Here is a 19260-nt window from a genome sequence, read left to right on the forward strand (position 1 = left end):
ATTTCATACATTTCTAAAGCTCCACTGACGCAGTTTTGTTCTGTCTCTTCTTCCCTTTCTTTCCGCAGCAAGCCCAACACAACAGGAAAAACACACTTGTGTGCGTAAAAGCCTGATTTGTGCCTTCGCTATCGCATTTATCATCAGCGTCATGCTCATCGCAGCGAATCAAATGCTCCGCAGAGGGATGAAGTAAATACGCGATGCCTGCTGGTTACAAACGGATTTACAGACAGACAGGGAAAATGCAAATGTTAACCAAAATACTTTATCATTTTGGGTTTTATTCACAGCTGACACCCTTGATGATGCAATCATAGGATCGCTCTGATATGGATAAAATGATGTCATGCAGTGGTTCTGTGTGATCACTAATCGTAGTACAGACAATAGAGAGAAAGGTATTTCAAGGGCTGATTGTTATCCAAAACAAGTTACATCTCATTCATTAAGATGGCTGATGTTTGCTAAGATTAGACAGAAAATCAGGCTCCAATTCTCCAAAATTTCAGAGTGCAGCAAGTGTTGTAACAATAGCTGTGCTTTGTCAGTGCATTTAATGTTGCTCTCAAGAACCCTGCCATTTGGAGTGCACCAAATAACGATAGCACCAATGATAGTAATAAAGCAATACAAAAGCGGGCCACATACTCCGTAATTTCAAATCGAGCTAAAAACACAAGGACAAATCACTGTGCACTGCATGCTGTCTCTTATGTCTCTGTTTACTGTATTGTGTCATGACTTTCAACTTGCATCAGGTCTGACAGACTTAACCAGCACCTTCTGCGATCTAAAAATACCAAAAAGAGCCCCTCAAATTCAAAACACAAAACTGGACTACTAATGGATGTATCAGTCTGTCAGTCAGTTCGATTTAATTGGTTCATCCCTTTATCCAGCTTGAAATATTTCCATGAATGTTGCATGTCATTCATGGCACCCATACTGTGAGATCTAATGAATTTGGCGGTGCCCTGTTTTGTTTTTTCTCTGCTATTTTGTTGATATTTTTGCTCAGTTTTTGTGATAGATGAACCACAAATGGGTGAGCTGCATTAGCATTAGCATTAGCATGCAGTCACTCTCATTAAGATCATGCTGCTGAGCTAAGGCTAGCATCGGAGTGCTGCTGTACAGTTTCAACAAACTGCTACAATGCCTGAGCTAAAATATTGTCATGTTACATTTATTTTAAGACCAACACAGAGAGTTTCATGAAGTCATTCAAACTGTTAGGTTTGTTTCTTGTCCCACCAGTTGCCACAAACCTAAATCATGCATTCGCTAACTTGTAGCTTCAGCTTCTAACAAAGACCTCAATTTGAATCAAAATGAAAGCGCATTATATTTAAACAAATGGACAAAGAGAAAATGTGAAAGCATCAAAATATTTGCAGCGAGAGGCATAAACCGGTCAACAAGCACAACAACTGGATTCACAGCTCAAAAGAGAGGATCTACAGTTGTGATCCACAACGCATGTTATGTACTCTAGTCAAATTATCAGTGGAAGAAACTCCGACAGGCCTGTTTCAATAGAAATGTCACACTTTTTTCACAGTTAATTATTTTTGCTTTAAAGCTCAGAAGAATCTTTCTTGGCTGAGCAGATTGAGATTGCTTTGTAAAGCAAATTTATATTTTGTTAGCTGTAATGTGAAACAACTGTAGCTGAAGAATTAAACTTCACAAAAAAAATCACAAGAATTAATAAACCAAACAAGAGTGTGTGTGTGTGGGCTTTATATAAAAGCTCCAGATACAAAGAGAAATACTGGTATCTTGATGTCCAGCCAAACGAATAACATGTTTTATATCCATAGCCTGCCTGCAATACATGCACATGCTGCATGTTTCAAATGTGCGCATCTGTAAGACGCATCAAAATCATAACGAGGCACTAAAAAACATTTGAGTAGCTGTATGACACGAGCTACCAGCTATAAATAAATCAAAAGAAGTTTAGAATTTAGATAAAACTAAATAATAATTGTATTTATAGCAAATAAGTATGAAGTAATTCAAGCTGCAAAATTGCATGTACATTAGATTAGAAGTAAATGTGTGTTATATGTGTGTGAGATTATTGAAATCTGGTGTAAGTGTTCAAATAATTATGCAATTTGTAAAGTGATCATTGCAAAAAAAAATATCTCAGTATTTGACATTTTTCTGTAAATGTCGACTTTTTTGTGGATGTGCACAGTATTACAGCTTTTCGCAACTGTTAAGACACGTTTCTTGGCGATTTCTGTCATCTAAAAACACAAAACCCAGTTTATAAAATAAAAACCTGAATTTAGACAAGTCTCCTCTGGTAATATGACTATCATGACTCTGATGAATATGTCACACTAAAACAATCCAACTCAATGTTCAGAGCACATATTTTCAGAAAAGGTCAATCTGTTTGTTCTACAAATTGCACAAATGTATACATTCCTCCGGCCACTTTATTATACACATCTGTTAAACTGTTTCACACAGCTGTCTTATCAGCAAATCACATGGCAGCAGTTCAGTACATTTAGGCATGTAGATATGGACAAGACAATCTGCTGCACTGAGCAAGGAAATATAGTTAAGTGACTTTAAACATGGCATTTTTGCTGGTGCCAGATGGGCTACTCAAATGGGCTCCACAGTCACCAGATCTCAACCCAACCAATCATAGCTGTGTAACCAACAAACTTGCAGAAACTGTGAGATGCTTTCATGTTAATATGGACCAAAATCTCTGAGTGTTTCCAGCACCTTGTTGAATCTGTGCCATGAAAAATTAAAGCAGTTCAGAATGCAAAAGAGGGTCGAACCCTTTACCTGCACTGTGTGACTAATAAAGTGACAATTTCCTGTAAATGCACTGACTATTCAGTATTCAGCCACAGAGAACATGACAAGTGTGGTTTGAATTCTTTGTCCTGCTCCACTTTCTACTCATAATTACCGGCTGTACAATCTGACACCGCTTAAACTGAGTAAATAACATAATTAACAGCAAGCCTGAACAATTTTAAGTTGTTCTTAGGAAATGTGCTTAACTTATGCCTCCTGCGGTTTCCGTTAAGCTTCACAAGTATATCAGTGTCAAAATGTGAGTGAGAGTGTATTTAGGAGTAAACTAGATCTGCAAATTGCATCTAACTTTGTAAAAGAAAATGTTTTGCCAGGAGAGCGATTAATTTAATACTAGATTTAGAAAACTGTGCATTTGATACAAAGAAACAAAGCTTGTGTGTTATCAGTTCAGAAAAACTGTAGAATACTAAATACTTTGCAGTATGCTGTGAACAGTAATTTGACATATCATAAAAATGTTGTTTTCTGGCTTTTACATGGACCACCAAAACAACATATTGTTTAAAGTATAACATGGTTATATTTTCTTACTTGGAAAGTAATACATTAAATCTATGTGGATTTATTATGAATGTAAGCATAATGTTTTGTAAAAAAAACAAAAAAACAAAAATAGGTTTCAGATATAATTTTCCAGTCTGACTGGACATTCAGATAAAATCGTTTGCATGTATTTACGCCATGCACACAACTTTTTTGATTATTTGTCATTTTTCTGAATGTTTTCTTTAACAAACAATATTCTCTATATTTTTTTCTTCCTCTTTTTACCTTAAAGGTTTATGAAAGCTATATCAGAGTGAAAGTATATACTACTGAGAGTCATACTGGCAATAAAACTGATATTTTTTCCGTATATAGTAGGTGTTTATGTAAAAGAATTTAAAAAACTATTTGTATGACATCACATTACCTCTCCATGAACATATCATGTAAAGTATGGGATTTTATGTGAATGTAAAATATAGTTACTGTGCCAAATCTTAACACGTGTGACAAATTGTGTCCTATTCTGTAGGTTACTGTGTTTTGATGAAAAGATTTATGTCAATTTTGTCAACAGGTTGTTAAAAATGTTCAATTTAAATGTAAATTTAATTTTGACTGTCAAGGTTTTCTGTTCTGTGCCTTTTGTAACTTGGAGTTTTAAAAGCTGCACTTTCATGAAACTGAAGTAAAGATGTAAAAGGATGGGAAATCAATCACATGAATACATGGCTTGAGGGAAAAAATGATACAAGATTTATTTTTAATAGGTGTCATAATAAAATATTAAGTATTTCTGTTTTATCTTTATCACTTCTCTGTTCTTAACACAATATCCTGCTTTGTTTTTATTTAGTTTTTTCAGTAACTGTTACTGCACATGTAGAGGTTACTGCATCAATTATACACTTATGTAAGTGATGTCTATAGATGCATGTAGTCCAATAAAAACAAGTGCATTAAGAAAGCTGTTTGTTTTTTTAAATTTCAATTTAAAAGATGTAAGAAAAGTAGAAATAGTTCATAAACGTAGAAAGAGTTATTGTGGAATTTATTTATAATTTGGAGGGCAACAAGAAAATTAAGAGCAGATCTAAAAAATTCTGAATTTATCTCGTTTTCAGCCGCTTCACATTCGAGGGAGAACAGTTGCCATGTTTCCTTATAATCAGCCCCTTTTTCACTGCTTTTTTCTTGGCAAATTGTTTTGTTGCTTGGTCCCGCCAACAACTATCAATAATGTGATTTAGAACAACACAGGAGTGTCCACACTGGATAAGACAAGCAGCAATATAGCAAAAGGACTGGAATGTCAATGACATCCAGACATGGTAACCTTTACTGAGGTGAAGCTGTGGGGCGAGAGTTAAACTCTTTTCCAAATCTGAGGTGAGACAAATAACCACCAGTGGGAGAAAAGGATACCGAGTGACATACAGTTACAAGTTCTTAACTTGTTGGACACGATTTTTGTAGTTTTGAGTATTGTAAGCTAAGAATCAAGATGTGATTGAAGTGGAGAGTTTCCGCTTTGTTGCATCAGTTAAGGAGTTACAGCCATATTTACATGTAGTTCCTGATATTAAGATGCTTAAAAATAATTGGACAGTTGACTGACCAGGTGAGGCCTGTTCCCATGTTAATTAATAACAAATGAAATGGACATAATATCTGAAGTTTCTTCCAAGTGTTTAATATATGTTTTCAGTGTATTTTGTTTTCACTATAAATTGATCAAAGATATAGCAAAAACTACAAGTGTCCAAATCTACAATCTGATTCATTCTAAAACAGAATAAATAGACTGGTCGGCTCAGCAGCACCAAAAGGCATAAAAAGATCACAAAAGACAACTAAAGTGCATGATGACAGAAGTCTTTCAATGGTTAAGAAAAACAACTTCACAGATGGCAATTTCCCAGGACTGTCAACTCTGTATATCTCAGTCTCCTACACTTATATCTGATGTCATTGAGAAAGTTATGTCAAATGTTTCCACACAACTGTGTTAACTCCTAAGAAACAGTTTAAGTTTACTTTGGTCATTTGTCCCATTGCCATTCAACACCCTGTTTTGTATTTCTTAAGAATTTCTCACTTGGATGGAACCACTTGCCTTAAGTAAATCCAAAGAAAATGTTTTTTGAATTGACTGTATTTCATTGAAATAACACAAATGACACAAACCAAAGAGGATTCCTTAAAAACAACAATAATGAGATAGAGCATCTTTAGGTGAAACAAGCCTGATCCACGGAATTCCCACCCAACACCTCAACTGAGTCAAAGGATCTGCAATATCCCTGTGCCAGACACCACAGCACACTGCATAGAGGACCTGTGCAAGGTTAGGGACCTGGACACCTCTGAGTCCAGTCTGCCAACAACACATGTGCATGTTTAACAAGCATACATGTGATGCATAGGGGATGGTCAACCTGCAAGCAGCCAGGCAAAAGCAAGATGCCACATCCCTAACCTTGTCACCGCCACCGTTTCCCTAATAGCATCCAGTGGTAGCCTTCAAGCACAAGGGAGACCTACATAATATTAGGCAGGTGTTGTGAAGGATGAGTGACTACTGTACATTTCAGCATAATCTGAGCAAAGAATATTAAATACTTGAGGGGTTTTTTAAAAACAAAAAACAAAAAAAAACAAAGACAATTAGAAATATATTAGTCACAAATCCAAGGGATTTGCACGATGCTTACTAAGAAATAAATTAACCAACTTTCTGACTAATAAAAGTTTCATTATAAGATTCAATCCAGTGTTTCACTTCACATATCATTTTGAAAATTAAATTGTGTTTTCTAGTGGCTGGGTTAGTAATAAAAATGAAGTCATGAGATCAAGATCATAGGTGTGAATGTGCGAGTGAATGTGAGTGCGAATGGTTGTCTGTCTCTGTGTGTTGGCCCTGCGACAGACTGGTGACCTGTCCAGGGTGTACCCCGCCTCTTGCCCTATGACAGCTGGGATAGGCTCCAGCGCCCACTGCGACCCTGAAAAGGATAAGCGGACGCGAATGGATGGATGGATGGAGATCAAGGAATCCCCCATGATGCAGCACAGAATTAAAACCATGCAAAAAAAAAAAAAAAAAAAAAGGTTTCCATCTGCTCGGCAATCATTCATTCCCTTTGGGCCCACATCATATCAAATGTAACTCCTCAGAGGAGTCTCACTTTAAGGCCACTCTGTGACTTATCAGTGCAAAAACTGCATCAATTACCCCAATGTTGTACAGTTACTGTTCATCTCAGATTTTGTTTTGAAATATATGCAAATACTTTACTCATCTAAGAGAAGTACATTTATTATTCAAACGAAAAACAGCAACAAACAACAAGTGAAATCTTCCTTTCATGTTGAAAATCCTTAAAAAACTAAAATAATATTGGTTTTCTGAACTATTCCTCCTTTTATTAATGTTAGGTATTGGCTTAACAGTCATCTGAACCCTCAAAGCGAATGTCACTCAACCCCACTCAGTGTTCATGCTGATTTTCCACCCGCCTGGAGGAGGGGGTTGAAGTGAGGGCGGTAGGTCAAGAATGGAGAGGAGCTGCTGAAGTATGCCATTTTCTGCTTGACTTTCCTCACTGTCTTCCTCGGTTTTTAGATCTCTGTAGAAATAAATAATAGAATAGGTGAATTCATAATCAACAGGAGTAAAATTTGTCATGCGAGCCATGTAGAATGAGTGTTAAAACAAAAATGAAGGTACATACCCTTTACTACCGAGGGCAGCTCTCTTCTTTTCCCTTCTCGAGAGCCATTCTTCTATACTTCGTCCAGGCATAATTCTGTCCTCAGAGTCCTCTCTGTGTTGTCTTTCATCTGAGAAAAGGAAATAGCTCATTCAACTCAGCATATAGCAGTTTACACACTCATCTGTAGGAAATGTGCTCAACAAGTAGTACTTGTCTTTCTTTACTAGCAGTTTCTTTGAACTATTTTTTTTCCAGAGAATGTTTAACTGCTGGTCTTTGTGGTTTTAATTCAGTAACCCCGGTTCTCTGAAAACAGTCAGTCATCTCACAACGGCGAGTGCTTTCTGGCATGGCCAATCATAGAAGCTCCTCCACCACCACATCCAACTAAGACAAACCAACATGGGCTCCCCAACACCCTTTATGATAGCCCCACCAGACATTTTCAAGGTACTTCTTCCACGTGCCCTTGCAAATACGGCAGTGCAGTGAGATACCGCACTCAGCTTTCAGAGAACCGGTGTTACTCTGGTGAATGGACACTCTCTTTCGAACCTTACGGTACTCTGTATCTCATAATGGATGTTACAGATCATTCTCAGATTGCATACTCTAAAGTCTATGTCAATGGAAAATTGTATTTAGTAGTCAGTATAATCTTTTAGTGATATAAGTTTGCATATGGTAGAATACTGCATGTAGTTATTTGTATTAGGAAATGTTTAACCATGTATGCTTAGAGGCATATAATCAATTGTGTAGTGACAGGATGTGTGATTTTCAGCAGGCTTGGTTCACCCCCACATCCTGGGAGCATGGGAAAGAGCTCGTACCTTGTTTTATTGTTTTACGGTAGGATTAACGTAGCTATGTCTGTTTTAGTTTAAGTGCTTCTTTACATTTAGATGAACTGCAGGACTTCCTCACTGTGTTATCCAGGGTGAGGGGGGGGGTCACCCTTCTCCTGACCAAGGATGTACCTTTTGTGCTTTATGACCCTTTGATCAGCAACACACACACACACACACACACACACACACACACACACACAGGAACTATAAAATAAAGACCGGGGCAGTCTCTGAGCGCGAGTCCCTGAGCCCTCACTCTCGTGCGAGAGCTCAGAGCTGCCCTTGCTAAGCAACAAGTAAAACTGTCTGTGTTTCTCTTCTCTGAAGTCTTTACTGAAGAAGTGTTTTATAATATTTTCCCTAACATCTATTTGGTCCTTCGTAGCCGGATCAGAAAATATCAGAACTGTTATCTGTGACTCTGTTCCAGGATCCAGCACTGATTCCTGACGCCGTGGGGAGCCAGCACCGAAGCCTGTGCACAGCCCTCTTGGACGAGGAGAGAGCCCCAGGACGTTAAATTCGGGTCTGGGCCGGTGTTATAATCTGGTCCACGGCGGTGGGATTCAGTCCAATGATCTTAATCACCAGTGAGACGTCGGAGAGTGAGAAACACTATTTTGGTATATAAGACGGCCGCAAAGATTTAAAGTAACGTGATAAATTAGGTTTAAGTTCGCTCTAATGATCTTCACGTGGAAGAAAACAAGGACGCTGGTATAGAGCCAGGGGACAGACACCGTTTTCTTGAAGTGATTTATGTGTCTTAGACGGGGTATTAGTGGGCACACAAGAAGATGCTTTCCACTGCTATAGGGAGTGAGGTTGAAAAGAGAACACAGTATTCTCCAGTATTATATATTTAACAATTGTAATACAAAGCTAAAAGTTCAAGTAAATGTTTTTACTTTGATTAGAAAAATATCTTTCCATTTGAAATGATCTGTATATGATGCTTGCTTTGCTTCAGGGTCCTGTAAAGCGTATCACAAGGTAAACAGCACCATCTTCTGTTCACAGCTTACCTTCCACCTGTCTTTGTAAGTTAAATAGCTCTTCTTCTGTCATATGAGAAAACCTGCAGTTGGAGCCAAAATCACAAATTCCTAAAAAACAGAGAGAAAGAAATTCCAAATTTAAATTCATTTTTACTGATACTAAATCAATTCACAAAAATATGATCAAAGTGCTTTACTTTGTAGAGTAAAAACAATATAATAATTGGGAGAAACCCCCGACAGCCTTGTTATCAGGTTTAAACACGATCTTGGCTTCCATTTTTTCACAGTCACACCCAAGATATTGGAAGGGAAGCTATCTCCTGCAACAGGTCGAGGGTGGGAGGAAGATGACAGCACTGTTAGTACGCTCACTGAAACTTTTTGGAAGACTTTTCAGGGATCCTTTCGAATAATAAGGAATTCAAATAGTCCTGCCTAGAAGTAACAATTTATTTCAGTATTTCAGAAGAAAGAAGGACATCCTAGAATATGCTAGAGAAAAGATAAACACTGGTCAAAGTGGCTCCAACATTCCTCACACCGTTACTGCTGGCCATGGTGTTGTAATCTAGAGTTAGTATAAGTAGCACTAAATAAAGCAACTTTGCTATTGCTTGTATTTGTCAGTAGAGAATTACAGGTCATTCTGATACCTTTTTGGAGAAACTTCCTGCAGGGCTTCTTTTCTTGCTCATCATTCAGAATAGCTGCAGAGTCTGTGAAGAGAAAATGCTGGTTATCATACACAGTTAATCACATATTATGAAAAAGCAATGCATCATTTTTCAACTACAGATTTTCATGGATATGAAAACCCTGGTCTCAGAAATAACTGCTACTCTCACCTCTAAAATTGTCAAACCAAGCTTTTTTTGCTCGGTGATGCTGAACACCATTCAGATGCTTTTTTCTGTTATGCATGTTGTCCTGAAAGGACCGGTCGCAGTAGTCACAGTAGTACCTCTTCCCCATGGTCAAAGTTGTGTTCGGAGTATTGCAATATCACCTTTAAACACCTGAAAGACAGTAAATAGTAAACAAAATCAAAACTGTTCTGAAAATATAGAGTAAAAGAATATGTGAATAGTTTCTATACCATGGTTAGGGTGACTTTAACTAAGAAAACCTACATCAGTAAGGAACAACTGACCACTGTGCCCACATCTATTAGATTATAACAAAAATATGAGCAAGTACATATGTAAGAAACCCTGGAGAGGTGTGTGAGTGAAAAGGGAGACAGGCGTAACAGTGAAGATGCAAATAGTAGAGGTAGTGGAGGCAGATGACCCAGGGTCAATCATCCAAAGCAACAGACAGTGCACAAGAGAGGTGAAGAAGAGAGTGCAGGCAGGTTGGAGTGAACGGAGATGAGTTTCAGGGTGAAAGAGTGAAAGAGAAGGTTTACAAGATTGCAGTGAGATCTATGGTTTGGAGATGGTAAAAAGAAAGAAAAACAGGAGGTGGAGCTGGAGATGCTGAAAATCTTGACTGGGAGTGACCAGAATAGACAGGATTAGAAATGAGTACATCAGCGGGACAGCTCAGTTTGGAGACAAAGTTAGAGAGGCAAGGCTGAGATGTTTTGGATAATTGCAAATGGGGGATAGTGGATATTATGGACAAAAGATGTTGAATATGTAGCTCGCAGGCATAAGGAAAAGAGGAAACCAAAGAAAAGATTCATGGGTGTCTTGAAGGAGCGGTGGCCCACCACTAAAGAGAGCAGCCGGAAGAATAAGAAGACGTTTACAGCAAAATGTTCATATACGTTCACGTGTGCAAGCCAGGGTTAAAAATGCTTGGGAATAAAAGTCCTTACACGACAAACTGGGACCAACAGCACATCTACTGACACAAACGCCCGCGACCATTTATTTAGTTGCTATCTGTTTTGTTTTTGTTTGTTTTTTAAGTCTGAAACTACGAAGCATAATTGAAGAAGCACTGAGACGAAACACGTGCATACTAATCACACTCTCAAGCCCAAAACCGCACAGCAAACCATACCTCAAATATTTATCCCCGACGAGATTATAGCATGCTGGCTACAATCTAGGTGGCAAAGGCGTTGTCCTAACAAAAGGTACCGGGTATCTGTTTATTAGCATCCGGCCACCAAGCTAAAGCGGAAGTTTCGCGCTAGCACATCCGTTCCTGCGCAGTGAGTACTGAACCGTCGACATGGCGTTGGCTAAGTCTGTCTACAATCTTCTCTTCAGGAGGACATCTACGTTCGCTGTAACCATCATGGTTGGAGCTGTCCTCTTTGAACGAGTATTTGACCAAGGTGGAGATGCGATCTTTGAGCAAATGAATCGCGGGGTGAGTGCGTGTTTTGAGCTTTTAAAGCACCTGACCTTGTACGCAGAGGGCGAAGCGGCGCTAGCGTTAGCCGAGCTAACTTGCCCGCTAAGTCGAGCGTTCTGGTCTTTTGACAACTACTTCGTTTAGCAATGCCCATCAGTTGTCTGAAAACTCTAACGTTACATTGTATGTGTTTTATTGCAGAAACTGTGGAAACATATTAAGCACAACTATGAAAACAAAGAAGAATAATGGGACACTGGCTGGGGTTCTATAAGGCTCGATGGCATATGTTGTCACATTTCCATTATCCATTCTTCATGGGCTCCACACCTGAATCAATTCAACATGGACAATGTGCTCAAAGTCATGCCCAGGCTATCGGCGGCTGCCAAGGGACCTACGAGAGCCGACAGACGGTCCAGACCCCGTGAAGATGGAGCAGTGGTTCCTGTCGCTTCGTCTCCTTCCTTGATGTTAATTGTAACTCCTTTGTTTTCCTCGCTGATTGTAAATTGTTAAATTAAACATGTATTTGTCTAACATACTTAAGCGTCTTGGTTTATCACGTTGAATATCTTTAAAAAGTTTCTATGTCCTTTCACCATGTAGTTATTTCTAGTATCTAGGAGAGAACTCGTGTCAACTGCATGTTTGCAAACTTTTAAGCAAGTGATTTCTACTTTTGTTGGCATCAGTTCTTGAAGAAAACATTTTTTTTCAACCTGTATTTAACCAGCAAAGTGTATTGTTGAGGCAGTCTCTCTTGTGTGGGGTTACAGAGGCAGCATTAATCTGACATTATTTGATGACAAGAAAAACTGAAGGTCTTGAAGAAAATCCACACAGAAGCACACACAAGGTGTCTGTTTAATGGGGAAAAGACGTTGTCTAGTATATATTTGCAGAAGTTGAGTTGCTATGGGGTTTTCAGCTAAGAGTTCTGAAGTCATTTGTCAATGCTTAACAATTTTGTAATATCCCCTTCAATGAATGTACAAGTCTTAATATCTTAATGGAGGGTGGCATAGATTTTATACTGGAAACCCTTCCTGTTCCAACCCTCCCACTGTTCCAGGCTTAGGACCAGCACTAGGCCCCTCAAAAGGTCAATGTGTGTGTCTTCCCGGTCTTGGATCTTGTGCTTTTATGGGTGAATGTGAATGAACCCCTATTCATGCACTCTGTTAAACCTGCATTAAAAGACTGATCACCGAAAGAAAAACTATTAATTCCATAATTTTCTTGTGGAAGTTATACAAGAGCAGGATTCTGTCTTTCAGCAATTTGAAGCACTTCTACTTTATTATATTGTTAAGCAGGGAAGGAAATTGCAGAGGGAAACACACAAGCAGAAAAGGCACCCAGTTAAATGAGGCAAACTGCCACATAACCACAAAAATATTTGGACCAATTGACCACTATGGCCACACTCACTGCATTACAGTAAAACTGGGTCAAGTTCATGTAACAAAAATAACATTCACATCACCAAAAGGTAAATGATTTTCAGGCTGCTAGATTGTATCAGTTACATTCATTGGCTGATACACAGTAGGTAATGACTGATACTCAAACACACCTGTCACAAGCTTTCTGCTGTTGCTTTTTACAGTTTGCCTGACTACAAACTAAAAGCAGGTGTAAAAAATGTTTTAGTTCTGGAAAATTTATACACAAGATTTTGTGCTAACTAAATAACATAAACATGTATTTTTGTTTCAAACCTCGGCAGTTCAAACAACCTTGCCAAGTCAAGTGACAGTAAGTGATGGGATGTTAGTGTTATTTGTACTGTAAAACTTAAACTTATCAGTTGTAATAATTAGAAGTAACACTTAATCTTATCAAACTCAATAACTAAACAAGCACCCACTATCACAACAAATGGAAACTAAACTAAAACAAAATACAAAAACAGTTGCAAAAACACTGTCTTAGCTCTGCTGCAAGCACATGTATAAGAAATCATCCTTAAGCAAAAACGTGATTCATATTTTCACAATGCAGGGGAGGTGCATCTAAGCTCCAGATTCTGACAACATGCTCTCCATATCACTATCATTCTCAGGGAGCCAAACCTGTGCAGAACTTCTCCATGGACATAAAAAGTGATTATGCTCTTAAATTTATCCAGTGCAAGGAGGTCCATGTATCACTGGAGTTTGTGTACTCTCCAAGTGTCAGTGCATCTGCCAGCAGCTACCAAGTGAAGAAATTAAAAGTCACTAACTAAAACCTTCTCAGTCTTGAAATGCCAAAGAGGCAAATTTTGGCAAAATACAACAGCTCTTTATTTAAACACATTAATCAGCTGAGTCACCAATGACTTCATCTGCCTGAACTGAAGATTAATAGATAGGTGCGCGTGTCCAACCATGTTATTGATGAAGACAACTGGTGTAAACTATTGAGAGGGTTGGAGAAAGGCCTCAGCCATTCAAATACATTCCACACAGCTGCATTTGAGTCCCAGGCCAGTGGAGGGCACACTATCACTGCCTCATACTTCCACCTGCAAGAATCCAGGTATCGCTCATGACTCACTAATGGCTCGATTACCATGTGCTTAACAAAACACCAATACCAGGGGTAGGTGAGCTGTTACATAGCTTGAAACAAATGTATTAGAAAACAAACATATAAACACATTATAACAGGAATGCTGGTTTTGTAAGTAGCCAGCCTGTTTAAGCCTAAACCTAATGTTAAAAAGAAAACATAAACACATTGCCACTAACACACTAGCACAGTATTTGTTGAGTATTATTTGAGATACACATAACCAATGTTTTGGCCTTTCTCTGAATATATTCCATAACACGTGCACAAAATGTGACATTACTGTGTTTACAGTTCAAATAGGCATATTTTCACGTGACAATGAACTGCCAGTAAGAATTTATTATTAAAACCTGAAAATGTTTAAAAATAAATAAGGTGAAAACATTTGTTAGGAGATGAGCATAACACACGAACATTCACTACATTAGTATTTTTACTCAATTCGCTTGTTAAAACCAGTAGGCTATGGCTCAGCTGTCAGTAGATAGCATCTTTTAACCAACCCCACAGTCTTGTGAGCCACAGGCTTACACCCAGCTCGGATAAGTATTGTATTTCAGGTGTGAGCATTTTTTCACAGACTGTCCTGAATCTCGGATCAACATCTTTCTTAATGTTGTAACCCAGGATGGAACTCTCTCCAACCGGCTGCCAGGGCAGGAAACGCCTGTTCTGAATCTTCTGCGCTTCAACCGCACCTCCGCCTTCAATACAGATGTCCTTCATCTCAGCATTTCTTCGCCTCAGCTCCTCTACTTCCTGCTTCATTCTTTCTCTCCCATATGCCTCGACTCTGGCCCAGAAGGTACCATTAAAATACTGATAGAGTTTCCAGTCTGCCCCATTCCACTGTAGAGCTTTGGCTCTCATCTCAGCATCCAAATGAGACACGGATGAGCTCTTGCGAGCATTAAGCTTAAAGTACAGGATGTCCTCCATTGTCCAACAGAGCAAATCCTTCAGCAGAATAAGAGACTCCTCGAAATATTCTGCAATGAGGACCAGATGAAAACGTCTTGATAAGTTCTTAATTTCTGTCATGACGCGAGGATCATCAGCCTTGAGGTTGTTATCCAAACCAAAGTCAAAAAAGAGCAGATTTTTTAGATAGAATGAGTTGAAAGCCTCTGGACTGTAAAAGGCCCGAGGGTTGTTCAGAAACTCTGCCAGCTTGTTTTCACCTCTGATCCTCCACGTAAGGGGAACTGCTTTGTGGTAGTAATGGAAGGAAGATTCAAAAAGATCCACCGGGTCACGCAAGATGGTGACGTACACACTGTCTGGAGGCAGGAGCTTGGACACTTCTTGATGATCAAAGCGCATGTGGTTGCAAACGATGTTGAAACATTCTCCAGGTTTGTAGTCCTTCACCTGGGAGCACAGGAACGGCGATGGGTAGAAGAAGTCATTGCGCCCATCAGGAAATGCAAACCTGAGCTTGTGCTTTTCTCCAAACCTGAAGAGGATATTGAGGATGGTGCTGCTAGCTGTTTTATGCGTCTTCATAAACATGACATTCACTTTGGGTGAGCACTCTTCTGAGTGAGTCTGCTTGATCAAACTTTTGTTTTGTAATTTTGCCACACCGAGGGGACACGTGTCTTCTTGGGAGTCGCTGTAAATATATCCAATAAGTCAGTTTACCGAGTTTATCTTATCATATCTCTTATCTTTTGTGAACAAAATAATGATTTCCTTTGAAATATTTACCTGAGTTTCACTTGGTTTGGGTTTCTTAAGCAGTACAGCACCACCATGACGTTGGTCAATAAAACCCATGGAATCAGAACTCGTAACAGAGCCTTGCATTTAGTTGCTTTGATGCCTGACATTATGTGAACCGAGAAGAAACCTGAAAATGAAATCAGAGGTTACACGAGTATAGAGGCGAAAGGCAAACACGGCTCTGAATTTACATACTTCATTTGATTTTACTGTTTAACTGCTGCTCTCACAAGCGCCGGACAAATCAATGAACAGCCCAAGTATGCATTTGTGGCAGGAACATCTTGCACAAAACCCTACTAATTACCTCCATTTTCATTTTTTATGGCAACAGTAATGAATAACGACTTATAAACATACATGCAATTCCTATGTTTTAATCTGTCAAGGGGAAAAGGTTAAAACAATGTCCATATGATAAACAAGGAGGGAGGTACAGACTAAGGAGATAAGAGAGAAAATTGCTGCATCGTTCAAATGAAACATACAGCCCCTATGTTGACACTAAACACATGTTTATGGTTTTATAATTTCCTCTTCAACAAACAGCAGAGAAGAGAAACAGATCAGTCTTTGCTGTAACAGCATCGTGCTCGAAGAAAACATCTCATGTGAAGTGAAAAATGACTGGACATCACGTTTCTACTGCACTTCTGTTATCGACACGGGAAAGATGCTCACCTCTGATTGGCCAGATAAACATTCCAGATAAAGGCAGAAGTGGTGTCATGTGACTCTGGCTCTTTTGTACTGACTAAATATTGCTTGTGATAGCAACCCAGGTATGAGAGTATTTGCTGAGTGTGTGTCACCAAGTAGCGAATAAGTAAGTCGAGTTAAGACTTTCAGCCTGCGTGTAAATGGTGTTGGAGTTTTTCTAGCAAAACAGAGAGTGAGAGTCTGACTTACCTGAAGATGACAGCATTAGAGGTGTTAGGGTGAGGTTAGGCTCCCTTCTAGACCTTGAAATCGCATTTGTCCATCCTAGAAGTGGTATCTTATTGGCTGCTGGATAAAGAGGAAGAGGAATTCTCCTCCCACAGGGGCAGGTATGCAAAGTAGCCTGGACCTGAAGGACACACCTCTGTATAACTGTTGTCATAAATAACCTATCAAGCTAAAAAGACGTTGCTCTAAAATGTGTTCAATTCATGTGTATATGTACAAGTATATGTTATGGTAAATATGTTATGGCTTTGATGATAGTGCATTGATGAAACTTCCAAATATAAGAGGAGGTGCATAACTATAACTGTATTATAGAAGTGTACTAAACTCTGTGCTAGCTCCAGTCACATTATTACTTCTTTGCCAGGTTTTCTCAAATTATTTTTTAAAGTCTGAAACAGACTGTATTAGCCAAATATTATTTAGCAGTTTATAATAAGTAAATGCAGTAATTAGTACTAACCAGTTTAAGTAAATTTCCTGCATTTAACCATCGTATCCAACCAAAGGCAGTAGCTGGTAAAGTAAAAAGTAAACACCTTAATGCTGTTTAAGAGAACTTGTTGGTCCAGTCACACGAGCACTGGTTAAGTCACAAAGCATTTTCTTTTTATACTAAGCTATATATTAAGATTTTTATGTCAAGTCAGTTCTCTGTGACCACATACACACTTTATTAGTACACATGTTATTTACTATCCACAGTTTAGAATATATGTAGCTAGGATATACTGTTTCAAAGCTTGCACAAATGTTCATGGATGCAGTTTGGACTCCTGAGAACACAAATCTTACTATCATTCATTATCTTTACACTTACAATATAGAATGTTGGTGCTCAGGTTAGACATGGTACAGTTTGGATATAGCCGTGTGTGCTGTGCTTACTGACTGTTTTTCTTCTGTCCCTAGATACTTGGGCACAGGTGTTGGCTCAGCTGCTGTTGCAGTTTACTGAATTATCTGTTCCAGTAGGTCACATCAACTTAGCAGAGGGAGCCCACTCCTATGTGGCAACAGCTACGGCTGATGTCACTGACATCAGAATACGTCAGAGGGTGATCCAGAGTATTTCACTAAAAAATAAGAGCAGGGTTGAACCTATACCAGCTTAGACTGGATAAACGTAGGAATGCCTGAGGCAGGAGCTTAAAATAGTCATTCTTCTTTTATTTCCACAAGTTTTTAAGGTGACAGATTTTAAAACATTACTTAGTAAAAAGCTGTTATTAGATCCAGCTGTCTTAGCTAATTATAGACTGATTTCTAAGAGTAATTATCAAACAGTTAACTGATCATTTGCATAGCAGCGGTTTATTTGAACAGTTTCAGTCAGGATTTAGACTACATCGCAGTGCAGAAGGTGCGAACGTTACAAATAGTTTTCTTATAGTCTCTGGCTGTAGACTCATCACTGTTTGTCCTGTTAGACCTTAGTGCAGCTACTGTTGTCCACGGTATTTAACTACAGAGATTAGAATTACCATGCAGTGATTTGAATCACATGTCTGATAGATTCAAATTTGTTCATGTAAATGGAGAATCTTCCTCCCACACAAAATTTAGCTCCGAGTTCTGTGCTGGGACCAGTACTTTTTTTGGTCTTCACTTTATACATGCTTCCCTTAGGAAGTATTTTTAGAAGACATTTCATTGCTATGCAGATGACACACAGCTTTATCTGCCCACGAACCCAGATGAACACAGGTATATCTTTAAGACATAAAGGTTATTGCTCATGGTTCTAAAAAAGATCTTTATGTAAAATCTGAAATATCTAATAAATATGTCGTGTAACCCACTTTAAAATTAGGCATTAAGCTTTCCTTTTTGATAAAAGTTATAGTTAGGACTGGATCAGGTGACCATAAACCCTTCCTTAATTACACTGCAATAGGCCTAGGCTGCTCAGGAGCTTACCATGATGCACCAAGCATTTTCTTTACCCATCTCTTTCCACTCTCCGTTTACACACCGCTATTGTATTTAATCAGCAGTATTTATTAAAAGCTCTGTCTCCCATTGTCTTTTGTCCTGTCTCTCTCTCTGCTCTCTTCCCTTTCTCCTCAATCCCAACGATCATGGCACATGGCTGCCCCTCCTTAAGCATGGTTCTCCCAGAGGTTTGTTCCTGCAAAAAATGAGGTTTTCCCTCCCAGTGTCACAAAGTGCTTGTTCGTAGGGGGTTATCTGAATGTTGGAGTTTCTTTCTAAATTTGTAGGGTCTTTACCTTATAGTATAAAGCACCTTAAGCAAACTGCTGTGAATTGGTGTTATAGAAAAAAAGTGATTTGAGAATTGAACTGAATTATGTCAGTCTTTGGGACCACCATAAACATTTGCAGTCTGAATAAGAAAAAACAAACAAACATTTCTTGTTCTTTTTCTTTAAAATTAACTATTTTATTTATTTACATATATTTACACAAGTACATAATATCTTGATACAGCAGTGATGACGAAATAAAACAAGAAAATAAAAGAGAAGACACAAGACAACATCTCTCATCAGAAATTGACATCTACATATACAATAAACTGTATGGGTGACAAATTAAAGGTAACACAAATCATTCTTCTCCATGATCACAAAAGCCACATGCCATTTCACCTCGCCCACAGCTTATATTATATAATAGTGCAATTGTTCTTGTAGTACTTGAATGAAAGCTACCTAAAAACTGCTAAATTATCTACGGCATGATTTTTTTTAACATTTTGAAACATAGGTCACAACAGTCCCCGTGTTTCTGCTTTGAACATCTGTCACCGTTCATGGATCAGAGCATGCCGTC

The 19260-nt window shown here is 38.6% G+C and overlaps 4 protein-coding genes across 5 annotated transcripts in view; 2 read left to right on the forward strand and 2 right to left on the reverse strand.

The window, feature by feature from the left end:
- cabp7b (calcium binding protein 7b) overlaps positions 1-4309 on the forward strand; it is a 28331-nt gene extending 24022 nt beyond the window's left edge. For both annotated transcript variants that reach the window (XM_085463685.1, XM_085463684.1), the window contains one exon: positions 69-4309. In XM_085463685.1, coding sequence (XP_085319811.1) covers positions 69-196 — 128 coding nt within the window. In that variant the 3' untranslated portion in view covers positions 197-4309. The remainder of the gene's footprint in view (positions 1-68) is intronic.
- Positions 4310-5991: 1682 nt separating this feature from the next.
- zmat5 (zinc finger, matrin-type 5) lies at positions 5992-11036 on the reverse strand. The gene is made up of 6 exons (XM_085463686.1): positions 10930-11036; positions 9765-9935; positions 9573-9635; positions 8944-9024; positions 7086-7194; positions 5992-6980 (listed from the first exon to the last, which is right to left on the reverse strand). The coding sequence occupies exons 2-6, from the start codon at positions 9889-9891 to the stop codon at positions 6833-6835; spliced, it is 528 nt and encodes a 175-aa protein (XP_085319812.1). The 5' UTR covers positions 9892-9935; positions 10930-11036; the 3' UTR covers positions 5992-6832.
- A 23-nt stretch (positions 11037-11059) lies between these two features.
- uqcr10 (ubiquinol-cytochrome c reductase, complex III subunit X) lies at positions 11060-11773 on the forward strand. Its single transcript, XM_085463687.1, has 2 exons — positions 11060-11244; positions 11431-11773. Exons 1-2 carry the CDS (start codon positions 11104-11106, stop codon positions 11476-11478), a joined length of 189 nt encoding a protein of 62 aa, XP_085319813.1. The 5' UTR covers positions 11060-11103; the 3' UTR covers positions 11479-11773.
- A 2342-nt stretch (positions 11774-14115) lies between these two features.
- Positions 14116-16484, reverse strand: gal3st1b (galactose-3-O-sulfotransferase 1b). The gene is made up of 3 exons (XM_085463683.1): positions 16426-16484; positions 15502-15643; positions 14116-15406 (listed from the first exon to the last, which is right to left on the reverse strand). The coding sequence occupies exons 1-3, from the start codon at positions 16439-16441 to the stop codon at positions 14269-14271; spliced, it is 1296 nt and encodes a 431-aa protein (XP_085319809.1). The 5' UTR covers positions 16442-16484; the 3' UTR covers positions 14116-14268.
- Between the last annotated feature and the right edge of the window lie 2776 nt (positions 16485-19260).

Source organism: Copadichromis virginalis, linkage group LG7 (genome assembly GCF_057382275.1).
Source record: "Copadichromis virginalis isolate Kocher_CV1m ecotype Utaka linkage group LG7, C_Virginalis_male_GT1.1, whole genome shotgun sequence".
Classification (NCBI taxonomy): domain Eukaryota; kingdom Metazoa; phylum Chordata; class Actinopteri; order Cichliformes; family Cichlidae; genus Copadichromis; species Copadichromis virginalis.